This window comes from Silene latifolia, chromosome 10 (genome assembly GCF_048544455.1).
Source record: "Silene latifolia isolate original U9 population chromosome 10, ASM4854445v1, whole genome shotgun sequence".
Taxonomy (NCBI): Eukaryota; Viridiplantae; Streptophyta; class Magnoliopsida; order Caryophyllales; family Caryophyllaceae; genus Silene; species Silene latifolia.
In genome coordinates this window covers 109,493,970-109,512,560 of record NC_133535.1, presented here as the reverse complement: position 1 = coordinate 109,512,560, position 18,591 = coordinate 109,493,970, and the positions used below count along the sequence as shown (strand labels likewise).

At 35.8% G+C, this 18,591-nt stretch overlaps 1 protein-coding gene and 1 long non-coding RNA gene across 3 annotated transcripts; one reads left to right on the top strand and one right to left on the bottom strand.

Annotated features, from left to right (window-relative positions):
- Positions 1-5,157: 5,157 nt before the first annotated feature.
- On the bottom strand, positions 5,158-8,716 carry LOC141608054 (uncharacterized). Its single transcript, XM_074427404.1, has 2 exons — positions 7,184-8,716; positions 5,158-7,083 (listed from the first exon to the last, which is right to left on the bottom strand). The coding sequence occupies exons 1-2, from the start codon at positions 8,714-8,716 to the stop codon at positions 5,158-5,160; spliced, it is 3,459 nt and encodes a 1,152-aa protein (XP_074283505.1).
- Positions 8,717-14,323: 5,607 nt separating this feature from the next.
- Positions 14,324-18,388, top strand: LOC141609123 (uncharacterized). Of its 2 annotated transcripts, none has more exons than XR_012527228.1 (4): positions 14,324-14,705; positions 17,246-17,338; positions 17,421-17,751; positions 18,019-18,388. It is a non-coding gene; the product is annotated as an uncharacterized LOC141609123 (long non-coding RNA). The 2 variants fall into 2 exon arrangements; XR_012527229.1 differs by lacking the exon at positions 14,324-14,705 and adding an exon at positions 15,217-15,961.
- The last annotated feature ends 203 nt before the right edge of the window (positions 18,389-18,591 follow it).

Below are 18,591 nucleotides of genomic sequence, written 5' to 3'. Positions count from 1 at the left end.
ACCCCATTTCGTCTACTTTCGTATTTTTATGTAATATTGCAGATTTATGCGGAAATGAGAAGAAATTGAGCTAAATCCGTCCCCGAGGATCTTGCATTGCATTTGACGTGAAGTATTTACTCAAGGAATGAGCTTGGTGCGCATTTCGAGGCCCGAAAGACAAATTCACGAGAAGTTAGAAGTCAAGTATCAGCTAAAGCAGTCGATCGACCGCTACCTATGGTCGATCGACCATACCACGACTCCCATGCACTACTGTTCAGCATAGACCAGTCGATCGACCGGCATCAGTGGTCGATCGACGAAGCCGCTAATCTCACGTGAAGATATAGAACGAGGAAAAGAAAGCCCAATGCATATTAGGTTTTGGAAATAAGAACTACGTTGTATTCTATATAACGTATGCTAGGTTTCGAGAATGATCATCCAGTTTTTATCAAGCTTTAATTTAGTTTTAGTTCTATTTTCATAATTAGGGTTCGAGATTATTGTTCTTCCATTAATAAAGTTCCTTTCGCTTTCGGTTCTGGATCTCTCTCTGCAATTCCTTTTCGGTATTCTTCTGTTCAGTTTCATTGTTTATTTCATTCGTAGTATAGGAATTGCTAGAATAGTCTCCCGAAAGCCAAATTTATCGTTCATTGATAATTGTTTATTTCGTCGTTTTAATCATGAATTCTTCTGCTTTATTAGTCAATTTTATTGTTGTTCTTATCGTAGCCATGAGTAGCTAAATACCTCGTGCTAGGATGTAGGGGATCTGTAGAATTAGGCGGCAGTAGAATAGTTCGACCTGAGTCGCGCCACGGTCGATCGACTGGCCACGTGAGGTTTTGCTTCATTTTAATTGATTTAAATTCTATATTTGACGAATCGAGTGCACGCGACTAGTTGAATGTTTAGTATATGACCGACCCATTAGATCGAAAGATAGGGAAAGTTGTTAGACCACCAATTAAAATGACTAAACTATGCTGAGATCGAAAGATAGGTAAAGTTTAGGTTTTCAGTCACTTTTCAGGACGAGAGTCAGTACTAGTGATATTAGGGACCCGTAGCGAGATCGAAAGATGCTACTTGTTAAGAGTGGACCGATAGGACCTCTTGTTTTCCCGCCTCATGTGTTTATTTCAGACCTACTTAGTATGCTGCCGCCGAAACTACAGTGAACCGACCATCTTAGTACCTCTTTTAATATTTGATTTAATTTATTTCTTTTATTAGCTCGTTTATTTGCCATTAGTTTTAAAATAATTCAAAATAACCCCCACATAATCGTTACCTTAGACTGAAATTAGACAACTGATAATTACATCTGCCTCTCTGTGGTTCGACCCTGCTACCGCTATCTATAGTTGTAGTTAGGAATTATAAATTTTATTTTTGGTGCTTACAACGACGGGCATCAGTGGTTCATTTGGAGTTTGGAGTCTCGGGGTCTGTTTCGGGTTTTGGTGTTTGTTGGGTCTGTCGTGTCGTGTCGTGGATGGCTTGTCGAGTCTTTCTATTTCTCTGGTTGGAGTGAGGTCATGGCTACTGAGGTTCTTTTCGGTCTGCTTGAGGCGTGCTAGGTAGGGTGGAATTGAGGTCTTCGGCAGTGTCGTTGGTGGGTCGGATGCGGTGGTTTCCGCTTCTTGTTAATGTTTTCTCATTATATTTACCGTGCCTTTTATTATTCCGAATAATGATCTCTTACAGGTTTATCTTTCCAACTTCTTCATGGATGATTGGGGTGTCCTGTCCCATTATCTATGGGTTGTTTACTTTAGTTGTCGTGTTCATAAAAACGATTGTAGCTTTTCATTCGTTTTGTGTTGTGCCCATCTCTACCCGACCTTCATAGATGGTTTTGGTCAGGTGGCTGTTCAAGTGGGTTTCTTTTTTACCAGTTATTTACTTACTTAATTTTATGGGCTACGAGTTTCTTGTCCGTAGTGATGGTGTCCCAAAGCGTAGGACTTTCTCTTCTTTGGGGCAGACTTTTCTGGTTTGTGTTCCGCTTCCCCTTTGTACGTCCTTGTGGCGTAACTGCACTTTGCTCTCTCTCTCGGTGGATCAAGGATCTCGTTGGGTTCCATATGATGCATATCATAGCCAAGGAGATGAATCACCGAGACACTTTTGGGTCTTGTTGCAGGTATTTATCTGAAACTTTGTCTATTATGATAAATGAAGATTTGGTCTACCATTAGGCCAGCTTGGTTCGTCCCTCCAAGAAGGTTGAGGTTGAAGTTGTTGAAATCCGTGATCAGTCAGTCGTACGCCATCAAGACATGTCTGTTAACCGATGTAGTTACTTTTTTGTCTTAGCTTATGGTATTTGTAGTATAAGTGCATTTGACCAAATGAGTCTAATACCAGTTGTATAAGAACCTTTATTTACATGCTGCCAAAAAAAAAAATATTACCCAAATCCATTCCAAACTAACCCATTCACCTTTAGCACAATGATAAAGAAAACTAATAAAAAGTTGTAAGTATTTGTAATGGAATTGGTAAGAAAGAAAAAGATATAACAATAAAATATTATATGTGAGAGCGTTTTATTACTAAAAATAAAATGTATAGTTTGGAATGGATTTGTTCAAAATGAAAAATGAGTTGTTGAAATGTAATGGAGCCTTGGAGGTAATAGTTCATTTTTTTTTTGTACAAAGGTAGTAACTGTTTATGGAGTAGGGTTTATCATTTAATCATTTAATGTGGTATAGGCATAAGAAAATTAAATGGATATAAATGCACAAATTAACTAGTTTTAAACCGTGTACGGGTCGTAATTAATAATAAACATTATTCTTGAATATTGGAGCATATAAATAAGCATGATTGTCATTTATTTTAGTTTATTGTCATCATAAAATAAAGAGAGAAAATTGTTGATTACAGCCTTTTAAAAATCACTTTTTGAAAATTACAGCCTTATAAAATTTTTGTTGAAAATTACATCCAAAATATTACTTTTCTTCTAAAATTGCACCAACTTGAGGTTTCCGGTCAATTTTGATGATGTTTTTATGATGTTTGGGGTGATTAATTGGTTTGTGTTAAGGAGAGGTAAGAAATCTGGGTAAGTAGGCTCTCAAATAATAAAGGGTACATCATAAAAACATCATCAAAATTCACCAAAAACCTCAAGTTGGTGCAATTTTAGAAGAAAAGTAATATTTTGGATGTAATTTTCAAAAAAAAATTTATACGGCTGTAATTTTCAAAAAGTGATTTTTAAAAGGCTGTAATCAACAATTTTCTCTAAAATAAACAACAATGTGATATTCAAGCAAAATATAAGTATATTTTATAAAATGAAATTTAAATTCACGATTAAATAATAAATCTGAAAAAAGTGATATATTTAGTGAATATAACATGATTTTAGAACATATAAACCGATATAAAGAACAAAGAAAAATCTTATATGGACGGGAATAAAAATAACTATATATGATCTCGACCTGTTAAAATAATTGTACATCTATAATAAATTATACAACAACATTATTGAGACCAACAATCTTAATCTGCCCAAATTGCAATTGGGCCGACATTCTCTCTGATTATAGAGCTCATACGACTATAAAATGAGTTTGAAACTATTACTTCCTCCGTCCCGATCGTTTCTTATCTATTTTCATTTTAAGTATATTACTCATTCATTATCTATTTTCATATTAGGTAAATTTTTACAAAATGACAAACATGCCCCTTTCACAAATTATAGAATAAGAAGGCTTGATACAAGTGAGACGGTACTTTTTAATTTGTAAGAAAACTATTCATTTAATACTAATAAATAATTTGTATGTTTAGGCAATAAAACTGTATTAAAAGGTAAAACTGTCTCACGATAACACGGTAACCCATATTATTCACTACTACTTCGTATTACTTACACCTTTAGATTGCACGGGAAACCAAATTTCTCAAAATATAACTTAAAAATACGAATACTAATCAATATAATTTAATATGTTAAAAGGTATAGTCCAAACAGAGAATATAAATGACGTAATAGAGTTACAAAAATTGAAAACGGGTTAATATAGGCTTGATATTTGAAATCGCTAACTCACCTAACGTCTTATTGGATCTAACATCTAAGGGGGGCGTTTGTTCCGCGCATGGGTATGAGTTTGGAATCAGGAATCATATCTGGGTGGTATGGGTTTGGAACTTCATTCCTCATACTTTGTGTTTGTTTCAATTGTATGCGGTATGGGTTTGATTGAAATATGTAAAATTCAATACTTTAAATAATAATTTTAACATATAAAATCATGAAAATAAAGATTTAATCAAATAGTTATATAAAATGTTCCATTTACAGTATGTCAAAATATTTATTTTCACATTTTTGTTTATTATAATTTGATATCCATGGGTATCAATCTCATACCCCCCCCCCCCCTTGGGTATGAGAAACCCATACCTCATGGGTTTGAGGTATGGATATGAAACCCCAAATTTGACAAACAAACACTTGGTATGGATTTGGCTTATTCCAAACCCATACCTCATACCTTCAGTGTTTGAACCAAACACCCCCTAATAATCTTATAGGATCATAATATATTACAGGCCGAAAATTTATTCATGATCCTAGACGCATTTAATCTAAGACCCAAACAATATTAAGTCGCATTCCCACCCAAAATTTATTGGGTCTAGGTATCCAACCTCATGCTTATTAATCACGCCCATATCCACCTAAAAACAAACCCTACGGAAACAAACCCACATAATGCTCTCCCCTCCGTCTCTCATCTTTATCACTCACACATAACTATCCTAAAAAATTTGCATATTTCCCTTATCAGTCTCATCACCACATGTAATATCCCGAAAAAAATAGATCGTTATGTTTGCTAATCTTATTATTACTCGTAAATATGTCACCGTTACTAGGTGCAATACTGCAATGTGAATAATAATCAGTAACTCATTACATACTATTAATATTATTTCACTATTATAATACCATAATATTATAATAACATTATCTTTAAGATATTTTCAATGTTTTTTTTTTTTTTTTTTTTTTTTGAAAAGGAAAGATATTTTCAATGTTTTAGATAAGGTTGATTGTTACTTAATACATAGGGTGCAAGGATTTTGTTTAGCATTCTTTTTTTTTTTTTTGACAGCTGTAAATAAAAGGTTTTACATTTTCATGGCTTGCTGAGCTAGGCTATGCGCAATGCCATTCAGATGCCTTGGAATAAAGTTAAAGACTAAACAATGAAAAGCACTAAAAGACTCCCGAATATCTTGAAGGACACCTACGATCCTGTGATTTTCCGTAGCAACCTTTGCCAATTGACTGATTAGCTGTAGACAATCTGATGAAATGTCAAGGTGAAGAATGCGTCTTGCTTTTGCCCACTCCACTACATCACGTACTCCCAAAGCTTCCGCTTGTAGAGGCGACTCTGCTCTTAAGTGCACCTGTCTTCTTCCTAACTCCTGTCCCAGCTCATCATAAGCAATCCACCCTACAGCTGCTTCCATAGTCTGATTCCAACTGGCATCCACTTTCACCCGTGTTACATCACATCCCGCCGGATTACCAACAACACACACCGAATGGCCATTTCGAATATCCATAGACTCCTGCCGTGTCAAGATCTCCCCATCAGTGCACCCACTAACCCGAAGTTGTGGTGAATCCAGTGATTTACAAAGAATGTGTACCTTCTCCCGAACTACTTTAAATATCAAATTCATGACCACATTCGGATTAAGGGTCAGATCCTGGAATTTCAGCATGTTCCGCATGGTCCATAAACACCATATGATAGCCACAAACTGTATGACCTGATGAATTCCTTCCTCCCTTTTGCGCAAATAGAGGATCCAGTCCGTAATCCAGTCAGAAATAGGGATGTCTCTTGCCCCTTCCACCCGAATGCCTAGATCCGAACTTGCCCATATTCTACATGAGAGACCACAGTCCCTAAAAAGGTGCTCCAGGGTTTCCATGCTTTTAGACTCGCCGATACACATACTACAAGAATCGTCCACCTCTATTTTTCGTTTAGCGAACTCACATCCAATCGGTAAAGTATTGGTGATGATTCGCCATAACAGGACCTTCCACATCTGTGGAACTGGCAGTTTCCAAAGGACTTTCTGGCAAAACATCCTACCTCGAAAGTTGAGTCTACTGCGATCCTTAGCTGTTCCTGCCTTGTCCATAAAGTCCTCAAAGATCAGACCATAGCCACTCTTCACCGTATACATGCCTGTCGTTGTGTGTGGCCAATACACCTTATCCCTCGCTCTTACCTCACAACGTGGAATGGCAAGAATCCGAGTTGCCCACTCGTTCGTGAATAAATCCTGAATGAACTCCTCATTCCAGGAACCATTAGAGTGAAGCAAATTTCTTACCTGAAGATTAGCCAAGTGAGTATTTTCCTGATCCAGCCAGATTGTCCTAGGTTCTGGTCTCTCTCCCCCCACCCATCTTGTCGTCCAGACGTTTAAGGTCGAGTCAATCCCCGGCTTCCACCCGATGTGCTCCATAACAGTAGTGAGACCATAGAGAATGCTGCGTACTCCCCAAGAACTCCCAGAGCCCCTGATCGGGTTCAAATCATGCTTAAAGGCCCGGGTACCGAAGATCTTTTGCCTAAAAATCCTGCAAAACAGAGACCCCTCGCCAGAAACGATTCTCCACCCATGTTTTGCCAACAATGCTTTATTCAGACACTGCACATTTCGGATGCCTAAACCACCCGCACTCTTTGGCAAACTCAGGAAGTTTTTACTACACCAGTGGACCTTATTACCCAACTTACACCCCGCCCACCAAAATTGTGTCAAAATAGAATTAATCTTTTTTGCCACACTTACCAAGCACTTTGAAGACCCGAGAAAGTAATTTGAGAGATTGGATAGAACCGATGAAATCGAGTAAGACGTCCCTGCTGGTGATAGAAAAATCCCGTTCCATGAGGAAATACGTTTGGTGACATGCTCAACCAGGGCATCAAAAATACCTTTCTTTGATTCTTTAAATTCCGCCGGTATCCCAAGGTATTTCCCAATGCCAACATTCTGCTTGATGTTAAAGGCTTTTAGAATCTTCGCACCCGATCAATGTAGTGTTGGTGAAGAGTATCCCTGATTTATCAACATTAAGTCTTTGGCCCGAAGCTCCACAAAAATCGTTGATGAGTTGTACCAGATGGGCCACTGAATCCCCTTTATCCTTGAAGAAGAAGACCGAGTCATCCGCAAAGAAAAGATGTGTAATTGGTATAACCCCCCTGACCAGCTGTATTCCATGTATCAACCCTACTTCCTCAGCATGGACAATATTACAGGAGAGCACCTCCATACATAGGATAAACAAGTATGGAGATAACGGATCCCCTTGCCTCAGTCCACACCTAGGTTTGAATTGCGGAAGAGGTTCACCATTTACCAGGATTTCATAGCTCACCGAGGTAACACAGTTCATCATAAGCATTATCAGCTGTTCTGGAAAGCCATACCTTTTCAACACCGCTTCCAGAAAGTCCCACCGGACTCTATCATAGGCCTTACTCATGTCAGCTTTGAAAGCACACAATGATTGCCTCCCATGACCATGCATCGAAATTTTATTAATGGCCTCATGAGCCACCAGAATATTATCACTAATGCTCCTCCCTGGGAGGAAAGCATTCTGAGTTTCACTAACTAATGAGGCCATCACCTTTGCTAAGCGATTTGCGATGCATTTTGTCACAATCCGCATTATCACATTACAGAGACTAATGAGACGATAATCAGACACTCCCTCCGGATTTTCCTTTTTAGGAATAAGCGCAATAAAAGTTCTATTTAGCTCCCTCAACACCCTCCCCGAGTTAAGGATAGAAAGGACTGCTCTTGTAAATTCCCCTTTAATCATAGACCAACACCTTTGATAGAAAATCGCAGGTATTCCATCGGGACCCGGTGCTTTCAAAGCACCCATTTGGAAAACTGCCGTTCTTACCTCCTTTGCTGTAAAAGGTCGCTTCATGCGGTCCACCTCATCCTGCGAGAGGGAACGATCAAGGTGCTTAAGAATATTATCAAAAGCGGAATGTTCCCTCCACCCCCCGTCATCTGTCGAGGGCAAAAAGATATTCATAAAAGCTTTCTGGAATTCTTCACGAACCTGCCCCATATCGTACCGCCATATACCATCCGAATCCCTAATCCCGAGGATATGATTCCTCCCCGCTCGACCTTTAACCCAGTTGAAGAAAAACTTTGTGCAAGTGTCCCCATCCACCATCCATTTAAGCTTGGCCCGTTGTTTCCAAAAACTCGCTGATGCCCGCGCAAACTCCGTTACCTCTTCATTAACCTTTGAGTACTCCTCATCCCCACCTCCCGTAATGACCAACAACATACCCTGCTCCAATCTTTGATCAAAATCATCCCATTGCATTCTCCACTCTGCCCTTTTATCAAGCGTCCATCTCTTAACACTCGTTCGGATCCTAGATAATTTCCTACTAACTTGAAAAGCCGGAGATCCTTGATCAATTTTTTTCCAATCTACCCGGATCCGTTCCACACACTCCGCATGATCCAAAACCCAAGCGTCAAGCTTAAAGGGTTTACTTCCAAATGAGGTTACTAAATTCAAATCAATTTCGATGGGAGCGTGATCAGAAATTTGAATTGGGTAATGCTTGATACCAGTATTTGGAAAAACAGTGAACCAATTGTTTAGCATTCTTAATGGCTAAGAAAATGTAGTAAAATCCAACTTGAAAACTAACGATCCTAAACTGCCTTATTGCTAGTATAAATAGCTCTCATCCCTTCGTTATTATAAGAAAAGCATGTATACATATATACAATCAAAAACGGAGACATGAACTGAAAAATAGTGGAGGTCTAGCCTATTCTTTTATTTACTATTATGTCGTTGAATAAATAAGGTATGATTTTGAGATCCTTTATCGTAGAAATAAGTAATAATGTAGTGGTTATTCTATAGTATTATAGACCGTATCAAGTTATATTATCATTATGTTACTCACATGATATATTAACCGTCTTTGTATGAACATATGACTGTCATGTTAATACTTCTGTTATAGTATATTATTGGCCAAATGTAGCATTCAGGATACGATTACGGGAGGGAGATGATAATACAAATTTATCCTGTGTACATGGAAGGGGGCATGACCTCATGTGAACTACGATTCTGATTATTACTGGTGAAAGTGGCAGGGGGTTTACACAGGTCTTAGACCTGGGATCCTGTGTACATGGAGGAGGGCTTAGCCCAGGGGAGTTTCTACTCCGTAATGTCTCTCTATTCAGTAATGGTAGACCGGTACAATTGTAAAGTGAGTTATTGCATTCTAAAATGACAGGTTGTGCAAGTCTATTTAATAATTATTTGATTGTGTTCATATGACCTATTTTCTATACTTGTGAGATGTGAATGGAGTAAAGTACTAAAACCAGGTAAGTAGGGCCGGTGAAGGTGACCGGAGTCATACTCAGCATGTAGTTGGCTGATTCTGTTACTTTCATTCCTTTCAGGTACAACTATTGGGGAAGGTCAAGTGTGAGGAATTTCAGATGACCTAATAGGATGAATATGTTATAGAGTTATAATTAGTTTTTAACTTTAACTTTGTATTTGTTTTAATTCTTTTAAAAGCCTTGTATTTTCCGGATGGGAAATACGGCGGTGACGCCCTTGTAATTCCGCTGCCATTATTATTAATAAAAAGAGCTATTTTGAGCTGTCTGTCTGCTTTTTAGGGGCGTTACACCACATCCCTCATATCACTCACCACTCTCATTGATGTTTAATCAATAATTTTCGTCCACGATTTTCTTGTCGATTTGTTGCTTCGATCAACATGCAGTTGCTTGTTGTGAGCCCATAATTGATCTATGTCATGTATGTGATTTTTAAATAATTTTTGTTTGTGTTCTTATCTCCATCATTTATTTTTTTTTTCAAATTATCAAAAACATTATAGTATTTTAAGAAAAAAAATATTCATATACGAATTTTTTTTTATATTTTTTTCCGCTACTATGAAGTTATTTAATACAATTTTTCAAAATTAGATCCGGCTATTTTTCTGCATTTATTAAGAATCTAAATTATCCTCATTGATTTATTTAAAAGGTCATTTTTTTTCATAAAATGTCTAACCCTTCTTAGAGGCCAAAATTTCAATTTCAAAATATAATATAATTAAAATTGTACTTGTAAATAATAATTACTCAATAATCTCGAAAAAATCATTTGTATAAAAATTTTGATTATAAAAAAAATGCAGATTTCCTTCCTTTTTTATGTATATTGATTATCGAGTAATTTAACATAATTGTACTTGTAAATAATAATTACTCAATAATCTCGAAAATCATTTGTATAAAAATTTGGATTATGAAAAGAGGTAGATTTTCTCTTCTTTTTTTATGTATATTGCTTATTGGGTATTTTTTATGTTTTAACATAAGAACATACGTATAAATTATGAATTTTTTAAAATGCGTGGTATACTGATATTTGAGTAAAGGAGAGAGAGTAATTAATTCTCTAAAGAATGTGGGGTTATTTAAAAGAGTTTCAATCCCTAAAAAGAAGGAACCAATGAAAATTCTCTAAAAAACTCAATTTTTATACTATGTAGATTGATAATCTGATGGGATAAAATGTTTAACTAAGTTCAATTTATAGTAACTATTTCTGGTTAATAGACTTTTAAACTTTATAAAGCTCAGAAAAACTAACATAAGTTCCTTTTTTTCCATAATATTCGATGTATATGTTCCTTCTTTTCATAGTATTAAGACTGTTATATTTACACTTTTATAATAAAAAAAAAACTCTAAAATAGTACGTCTGCGGATAAGAAATGGAAGTATTATTTGAAAAAAAGTGTTGAGATAGATAGTGGAGAGAAGGATAAATAAAGCAAATATGAGAAATGAAAGCTTGATAAAGTAGGAATGATATTTTAAATACCGCTGTCATTGTTAGATTGTTTTTGAATAATATTTAAACTGTTGAGAGGTAATAAAGAGAGAAAATAATAGAGATGATCCAAATTACGTACAATTCCGATGCAAATCACATAATAGAACTAATCTCTCTTGATATTTGTTGTAACCTTATCCTTGTTGTCTTGGATTAGGTTGTCTTTTACACTACTACAATTTTGGGCTAAGAGGACGCCTCTTAGAGTACGATTGAGAAGGAAACCGTCTTAACTCAGCCAATTAATTTTTGCGCTATTAGTGATCACATGCATAGGACGGTTAATAAAAATACCCGTCCTCGTTGTAAAAGTAACAAGTACGATTGGTCAATAAAACCGTCCTCTTATTAATATAGAAGACGGTTATTTACTTGAACCGTCCTATTATTTTTTAATAGTGATAAATGCTAATGAAAGTTCATATTCCCACTATCATATATTATATTAAAGCTTAAACCAGCAACTCCTTTGATCGACACGTGTCAACATCTAGTCCTACGCCACGTGTTATTTGCTGAAATCCTAAGACTATTAAAAAAATTAATAATACATGCAAAATCACGTACAAAATCCTAAAATAGAATGATAATTATTGATTGTTCTTAAACACATCAATATTTGATATGATATTATTTCCATAGGGAGAGCTTATTAGAGGAATTAACGTGATCATAGGAGAAATTATCATTATTAAATTAAATTTGGAATTAAATCGTGATTTGTTGAGATTCTGTCTAATCTACACTTCATATCGCAATATTAGGCGAATAAATTTGTTACCTTCATTTAGGTAAATTTCATTTAAGGAACAAAAATTAGAATTATGTCATTTTCTTTTTGTTTATCATATTGTTCATTTTCAATTTGCAAAAGTGCATTAGACCCAACAAGGAACTTGATAACTGTTGGGAGCCATTGATTGTTTTATTTAGTTGCGTTTTTTGCTTCTTCCATTTTTATAGTTTTATATTTATAATTCAAATATTATAGAATATTAGATAGAATAAGATAATAGGGAAGATGTTATCTATGTTGAATTGTTAATTTATACTAATGTTATTGTTATCTTACATCAATGTTACTCTTTTACCATAAGCAACTCCAAATGTTCTTTTATAGTAGGACATCTTGATGTATACTTCGTATTGAATGTCACGTGTCATAACCAGGTGAAAGACTATATATTAATATATTATTACCATATATTATCATAATTATATATTTTATTTATCAAACTGTTAATTGTTAAGAATTATAAATTTACCTCAAATAACAATAGTGTGATTTGCGTTAAATTTGGTAGGTGTAATTTGAATACTATCCTCATTAACTTCAAACAACAGCATCTCCCACAAAATTAAGAAAAAAAGGGATTTCATTCCAATTAATATTCTAATTAGAAAATTAGCATATTAATTTGGCCAAATTCATTCAAAATAATTTCGATTATGATTAACGTCAAAAAGGGCTCCTTTCCAATTAATATTCCAATGAGTAGATTGGACTGGAGTACTCCATATTACTCCCTGCGTCAAAATCGTTTGTTTATCTTTGATATTCTTTGTGAAAGGTCTTTTAATCAAAGGTACATAAATAAATGAATTGGACGAAGAGAGTATCTTTCAAGAAATGTAACTAACACAAATTGATTGAACAATTTATTGGAGACGAGTTAGATAGAGGTTAATATTGGATTCGTCTAAATTGATATGTTAAATAAATCATCCTTTGATTCATCTTTTTTTGTGCTCTAATCTACTCTTCCCAATACTTCTTTTAACTTGCAGTTACTCTAATTAAGGTTGATTTAAAAATATATATCTACCATATAATTTTACACAAGTGACAATACAACACTAACCAATGATGTAGAAATTCACAACGGTTATAGTTGTATTTACCACCATTTTGATACTTCACATTATAAATGCATAGTTGGTATTTCTTAAGACCGGGTTAAATAACACCGTACTTGGATGGATCGGACAAGCTTATTATTAATCCCTAGATATTATGCTTTGTCCTATGTATTTTATTTGATCCATTTTAAGTTTAAGACGGGGCATTAGAATTTAGAACGTAAACATTGATATGCCAACGGGGTAGGAAAACCATTTTATACATCTTTACTTAAATGCTTATGAGAACGTAAACATTGATACGTCAACGGGGTAGGAAAATAACATGTGTCGCATTGCAATAGTTTCAGTTTGAGTAATAACAATTGGGTAAATAAATTATGAAGTTTGATACTCCCTTGAGTCCTTTCGTCCCGATCATTCGTTTGCCTTTGGTTTGGATACAAATGCCAAGAAAAGAGGAGGGGGTCAATTATTAAATAACAAGTTAATCAAATTGAGTGTGGAGTATCAAATTGCTTATGAAAGGCATTCCTAAAATATAAAGGCACAATTGATTGAGACAACCCAAAATGGAATAAGCAAACAAATGAGTGGGATAAAGGGGGTTTCATATAAGGAGTTACTTATCCATTGTTTTACACAATTTGGGTTCAGATCAAGCTTTGGTCCTGAATTTGGGTGTCGGGTAGGGTTATTCGGATCAGCTCAATTTTGATAAGTCTAAGTTAGCTCAGCCGCCTACTTCGACTACTTGCCAATAACTTACCAAAAGTCGAGAAAAAAAATCATAGTATTTCGAATAAAAAAATCATAGTATCAAAAGTGTATGGGTAGTAGACAAATTGAAATTTTCTAAAATTTAATAATTTACTAAATCTAAAAAATATGTAAGTTGTTCCTTTTAATAATACTTTCCATTTTCTGCACGGGTTCAAAAACTAGTCTACTCCATTGTCAGCCGTTTGCCTTCCCCTCTTATTCTCCGTTCTATATTTCTAGTGTTCTAATAGGATAACCATTATCACCGCCTGACGCTACCAACATCGCCGCGCCTGGCAAACCACCACCACACTTTCTCCTTCATCATTTCTAGGGATGTTAGTGGGGCGGGTTTTGGCGGGTCTCGCCCCACACCTGCCCCACTTGGGGTGGGTGCGGGTAATGATTTGACGGGTCGTGGGGCGGGGATGGGTTTCAAAAGTGTCATTCGTCGCGGGTCGTGAGGCGGGCGTGGGTATCACGTGAGACCCACCCCGCCCCACACCGCCCTGCCTCGTATGTCCCCGCTCCGCTTATACCCGCCTTACTCATAAACCTTGACAAATTTGTACTATATAAAATAAAATTTATAACTTAGATAAAAAGCTTAAACCATTTTTTTCATAAACCTAGACAAATTCCATCTACTTCTTAGTTCTTACACACCCAAATACCCAACAACCTAAATCCCCCCAAAAAAAGAAACTTTAATCCTCAAACTATTTCGTGGTTGAAAAACTTGTGTACTAGTTAATTAAATATTAGGCTATTTTACGGAAAATTATTTGTATAAGATGTACGAGAGTACGAGACTAGTATGTTTTAGATTCAATATTTATATTTTTAAAAATTGTTTTGTGAGGAGATAGGTAATTTGGCGGGTAACCGGGTCCCCGCAGGGCGGGGACGGGTTTGAAAAGTTCAACTCACAGCGGGTCGCGGGGCGAGTGTGGGTACGCATTATAGTTCGCGGATGCGGGTGCGGGCTACCCCTCCTCCGCACCCACCCCGCCCCATTGACATCCCTAATCATTGCCCTAACGCAACACCACCGATCACCGCCTTGTGTCATCTCCATACCGAGGTCTGTGTGTGTCATCCCTTAATACAAAGTTTATTTTTTTGCTTATATATCGTTTAATACAAATTGATTTCATTAACACCATAATTGAACAATCAAATCAATTTTGCATATCATATTTTTCATTTAATCTGCTCCCTTTTTTCGTACATATTGCTATCCCCAATCCCCTTAATCTGCTCATGCTTATGTGCATAATTGTTGATCTTGCTGAATTTATCAAGCTTTCTTATTGCTCGCTCTTTCGTAAGACGGTTTAATAGTAACATTATCATGAGACCGACCCTTATAATGGAAAATTGTTAGATTATTTCAATATAATCTGGGAACGTCTACTGTTGACTTTGTAGGTAGTCTCATTGAGCAAAATTATCGCAAACCCAGTAAACCCTATGATGATTAGTTCTTGTTTACACTGAAAAACTTGACTTCTTTTGTTATTTTGGGTTGATCTGTATTTAACAGATATTCCGTTTACTTTGTATTTCACACTGTCAACTTCATAATGACTTCATAATGACTTGTTGAACTCTCTTACATCCCATATGCTAAGGACCGTGGAATAGTCGTAAAACTTGGAATGAGCAATAATTTGGCCTGTAGTCTTGAGTTACCAGGAAAAGCCAAACAAGGTTTCAATAAAGATTAGGGGGATGTGGAGGGTGTCTTTATCTATCTCAATTGAGTGCAGCAGGTCGAATTTCAGTTTTGAAGTATAATAACTATAGTGAAGATGATGAGTGGGTTCTGTTAATAAGAATCAACATCTCTAGACGGTTCAAAGCTGTTATCGTCGATGATCTTGTTTCAATGCACTCATTCTGTACCTGTTCCCCAAGTCTAAAATCGTTTCTTATGATGTAGTCCATGGTACATTGGTACCCCATATGATAATTCTCTTTATGTATACTTGTCTCAAGCTGTCAACTTCCTAATTTTACGACTATTCCACTGGTATACAATTTTTGTATACTTGTCTTATACTGTCAACTTCTAAATGAATAGTTGAATCCTCTTGCATGCCATATGATAACTCTCTTTTTGAGTTGAATTTTAGATTGTAGTTTCTTTTTTGGCTGATAGAGGCATCAACTGAATTTCATATTGTAACGTAAATTTCTCTTATGTGTTGCATTCATCTTACTATATGACTTTTGGTAAGTTTGTTTGCCGTCTTGTACTAAAAGCAAGAGAGTAGTTGTGGGAGAGGGAATCACATTCTACCTTTCTACATTGCTTTTGCGCCTGAACAACCGAAAGTAAGCAGATATGTAATTGTCATCTGTTGCTTGTTCTTATTCAATGTAACTTGTTTGCTTATTTAGATTGATTCTGCCCAAAAAATAATTCATGCTCTTTCAGCCGTTGCTGAATTCCTACGAGTAATTACTAGGGTCTCTTAAGGTTGATTCTGCTCAAAAACTCTCTAATTATATCATTTTTTCTCTTCCCACTATTCCAAGTCGTAAAAAATAAACCTTCCATTTTTAAGTACAAGTTTTCTTCCACTTAAGTCCTTTACATCTTTTTTTTGTAAGTCCATTTTTGGGAGCATTATATTTTCCTTACGTTATACATGAATTTCATTATTCGCTGGCTACTCGATTTATGAGTATGTACAAGTCTTTTTTATATCGTATCGGTGCATCTGCAATATTAGTTCTAAACTGTATATAGCATTTTTCTTATCTTTGGTTATACTTTCGATTTCCCAAAATTTTATCATGTTATTTTTTCAAATTTACATTTTATTCTATATAATCTACGACAAGAATCCAACAACAAATTGCAGTGTTATTTGGAGTATTCTCATATGGGCCTTCATTATTTTTAACCTTGTTAGCTTATACTCCATAGTTAGATAAAAGAAGTGTAAGTAGTATTATTAAACCATATGGACAAGACTAATTACATCAAAATTTTGTTCAGCATCAAGCTCGATATACATGCATATCAGAACCCATGCCTACTTAACCTCCATTCTGTAACTGCATCAATAGGACATCTAATTTTGAGCTTAATTCTAGCAATAGTCAGCCTCCTGATATCCTGCACAACTGCTTCAGGTCTTTTGAGTATAAGGTTGTGCCTGTAATTGTTTCTTTCTTGCCAAATAAAGTAATAGCATGCTGTAGTAATCATCATATATATCTCTTGAGTCCTGATTATGGTGTTCCTCTACTTGATCAGCTGTTAAAATTTGAAGCAAATATCTTCTAAGTCCTGACTATGGTTTTGCAGTCTTCCTGTTTGATAGGATAACCCCAAGTTAGTCACTACTTGTCAATTGCTAAAGAACCTAACTAACAACATTTTCGAGCATATACTCGTATCACCCAGCAAAAAGACAATGGCATAATTTCATTTGTCAAACTTAAGCAATGCAAACAAAATATTACAAGCAACATTTACGAGCTGATGTTTAGAGGCTATAATTACATGGTTCTTTGTTGTCAGACATTTTTTGTGATGTAAGTCACTGTTTTTGTAGCTGCAAATCGAAAATTATACAATGTAAAACGATATTTTGGGATGAAAAATAGGCCATTAGTGAGAAAAACAAGAAGAATGCGGTTCAAAGGAAAGCACAATACCATGGTTCTCCAGGAGGATATCGAGGAATTGAGAAGAAAGTTGTAAGTTATCTTTACTTGTTTAAGTTCTGCATTCACACTTATTTGATATTTTTGCCAACTTAAGTTAAATGCTTTTTTTTAGAAAGCAGACTTTGCCGCAGAGGGATGACCTTTGGAGAAAGTTGATCGATATTTAACTTGGCTAAGGGCTCACAAGTCTGGGAATGGAGATATGAACGACTATGTTAAGGAAGTGGAATTGAAAATTGTAGGAAACTGAACACCCAGCCATCCTCTCAATAAAGCCCAGCATCTAACACTATACCCACATTTGAATAAGAGATGAGCATGATCCTCCTTTTGATCCTGGCATAATTCACATAGACCATCAGAAGTTCTGCAAAAATCAAGCATCCTGTCCTTGGTCTGTAATTTGCCTTGCATTGCCATCCAGCCAAAGAATGCATGTTTGGGTATGTTTATGTTATATTCCAGATCAAAGGGTAGATACTTTAGGTTGCTCTCCTTGTAACCATTTATAGCAGCTGAAATAGTATAATTTCCAGTCCAGCCACCAGCACCAGCACCAGCACCAGCAGTGAACCCATCATTCATTATTTCTCTTACTTGACAAATTATTCGCCAAGTCCAACTGGTGTTAGTGGTAGGTATATGTTGAAACTAATAAATGTGTAGCAAATTTTATACACTAACTATTTTTTTTATCTGAATCGTTGTAGGAAGCACTAAACAAAGACGTGAAGGGGGGTGTATTTGTTCCCAAGGGACGAGAAGATAAACTCGCTAAGGCGCTTGGCAAGGCTGAACATCGTGGTCGTGTTCCAGGGGTTCCCCGATGGCATAGGCATAAAAGGTGCGGGAAATTTGGGCTAAATATGAACTGGAGTTTAAGGCGCAAGTATTTGATGGCAACGTCTAACGTATTTAGGCTGAACGCTCGGATGTTACTGTTAGGATTCAATAATCTCATAAGTTTACATATTCATATATGAATTAATTTATTTGGTCATAAAATAAATACAATATCTTATGCATGCAAGCATAAAACAAAGTAGAGAAGAAATCGTCACTTCTTACATTGGTGTTTCGGATTTTGGGCACCAACAAGATCTCCTACTTGTTAGTTCTTGCGCTTTCTAACAATGGATGAACAAAGGTTCAAATTAGAACCTCTCCCAAAAGCATATACCCAAGGAACACCCTTAACAACTAATATTATTATGAACTAGTAATAATACTAATCTTACTTAAAATATGGACACAAAATATAGATTTGTTCTCTTGTATTTTCA

What these genes read in the sequence shown, in the direction of transcription:
- LOC141608054 (XM_074427404.1), bottom strand. Translation starts at nt 8,716, where the DNA reads ATGCTAAACAATTGGTTCACTGTTTTTCCAAATACTGGTATCAAGCAT. An exon ending in GGGATTCAGTGGCCCATCTG is followed by an intron (nt 7,084 to 7,183) that starts GTACAACTCATC and finishes TCGGGTGCGAAG; the next exon opens with ATTCTAAAAGCCTTTAACAT.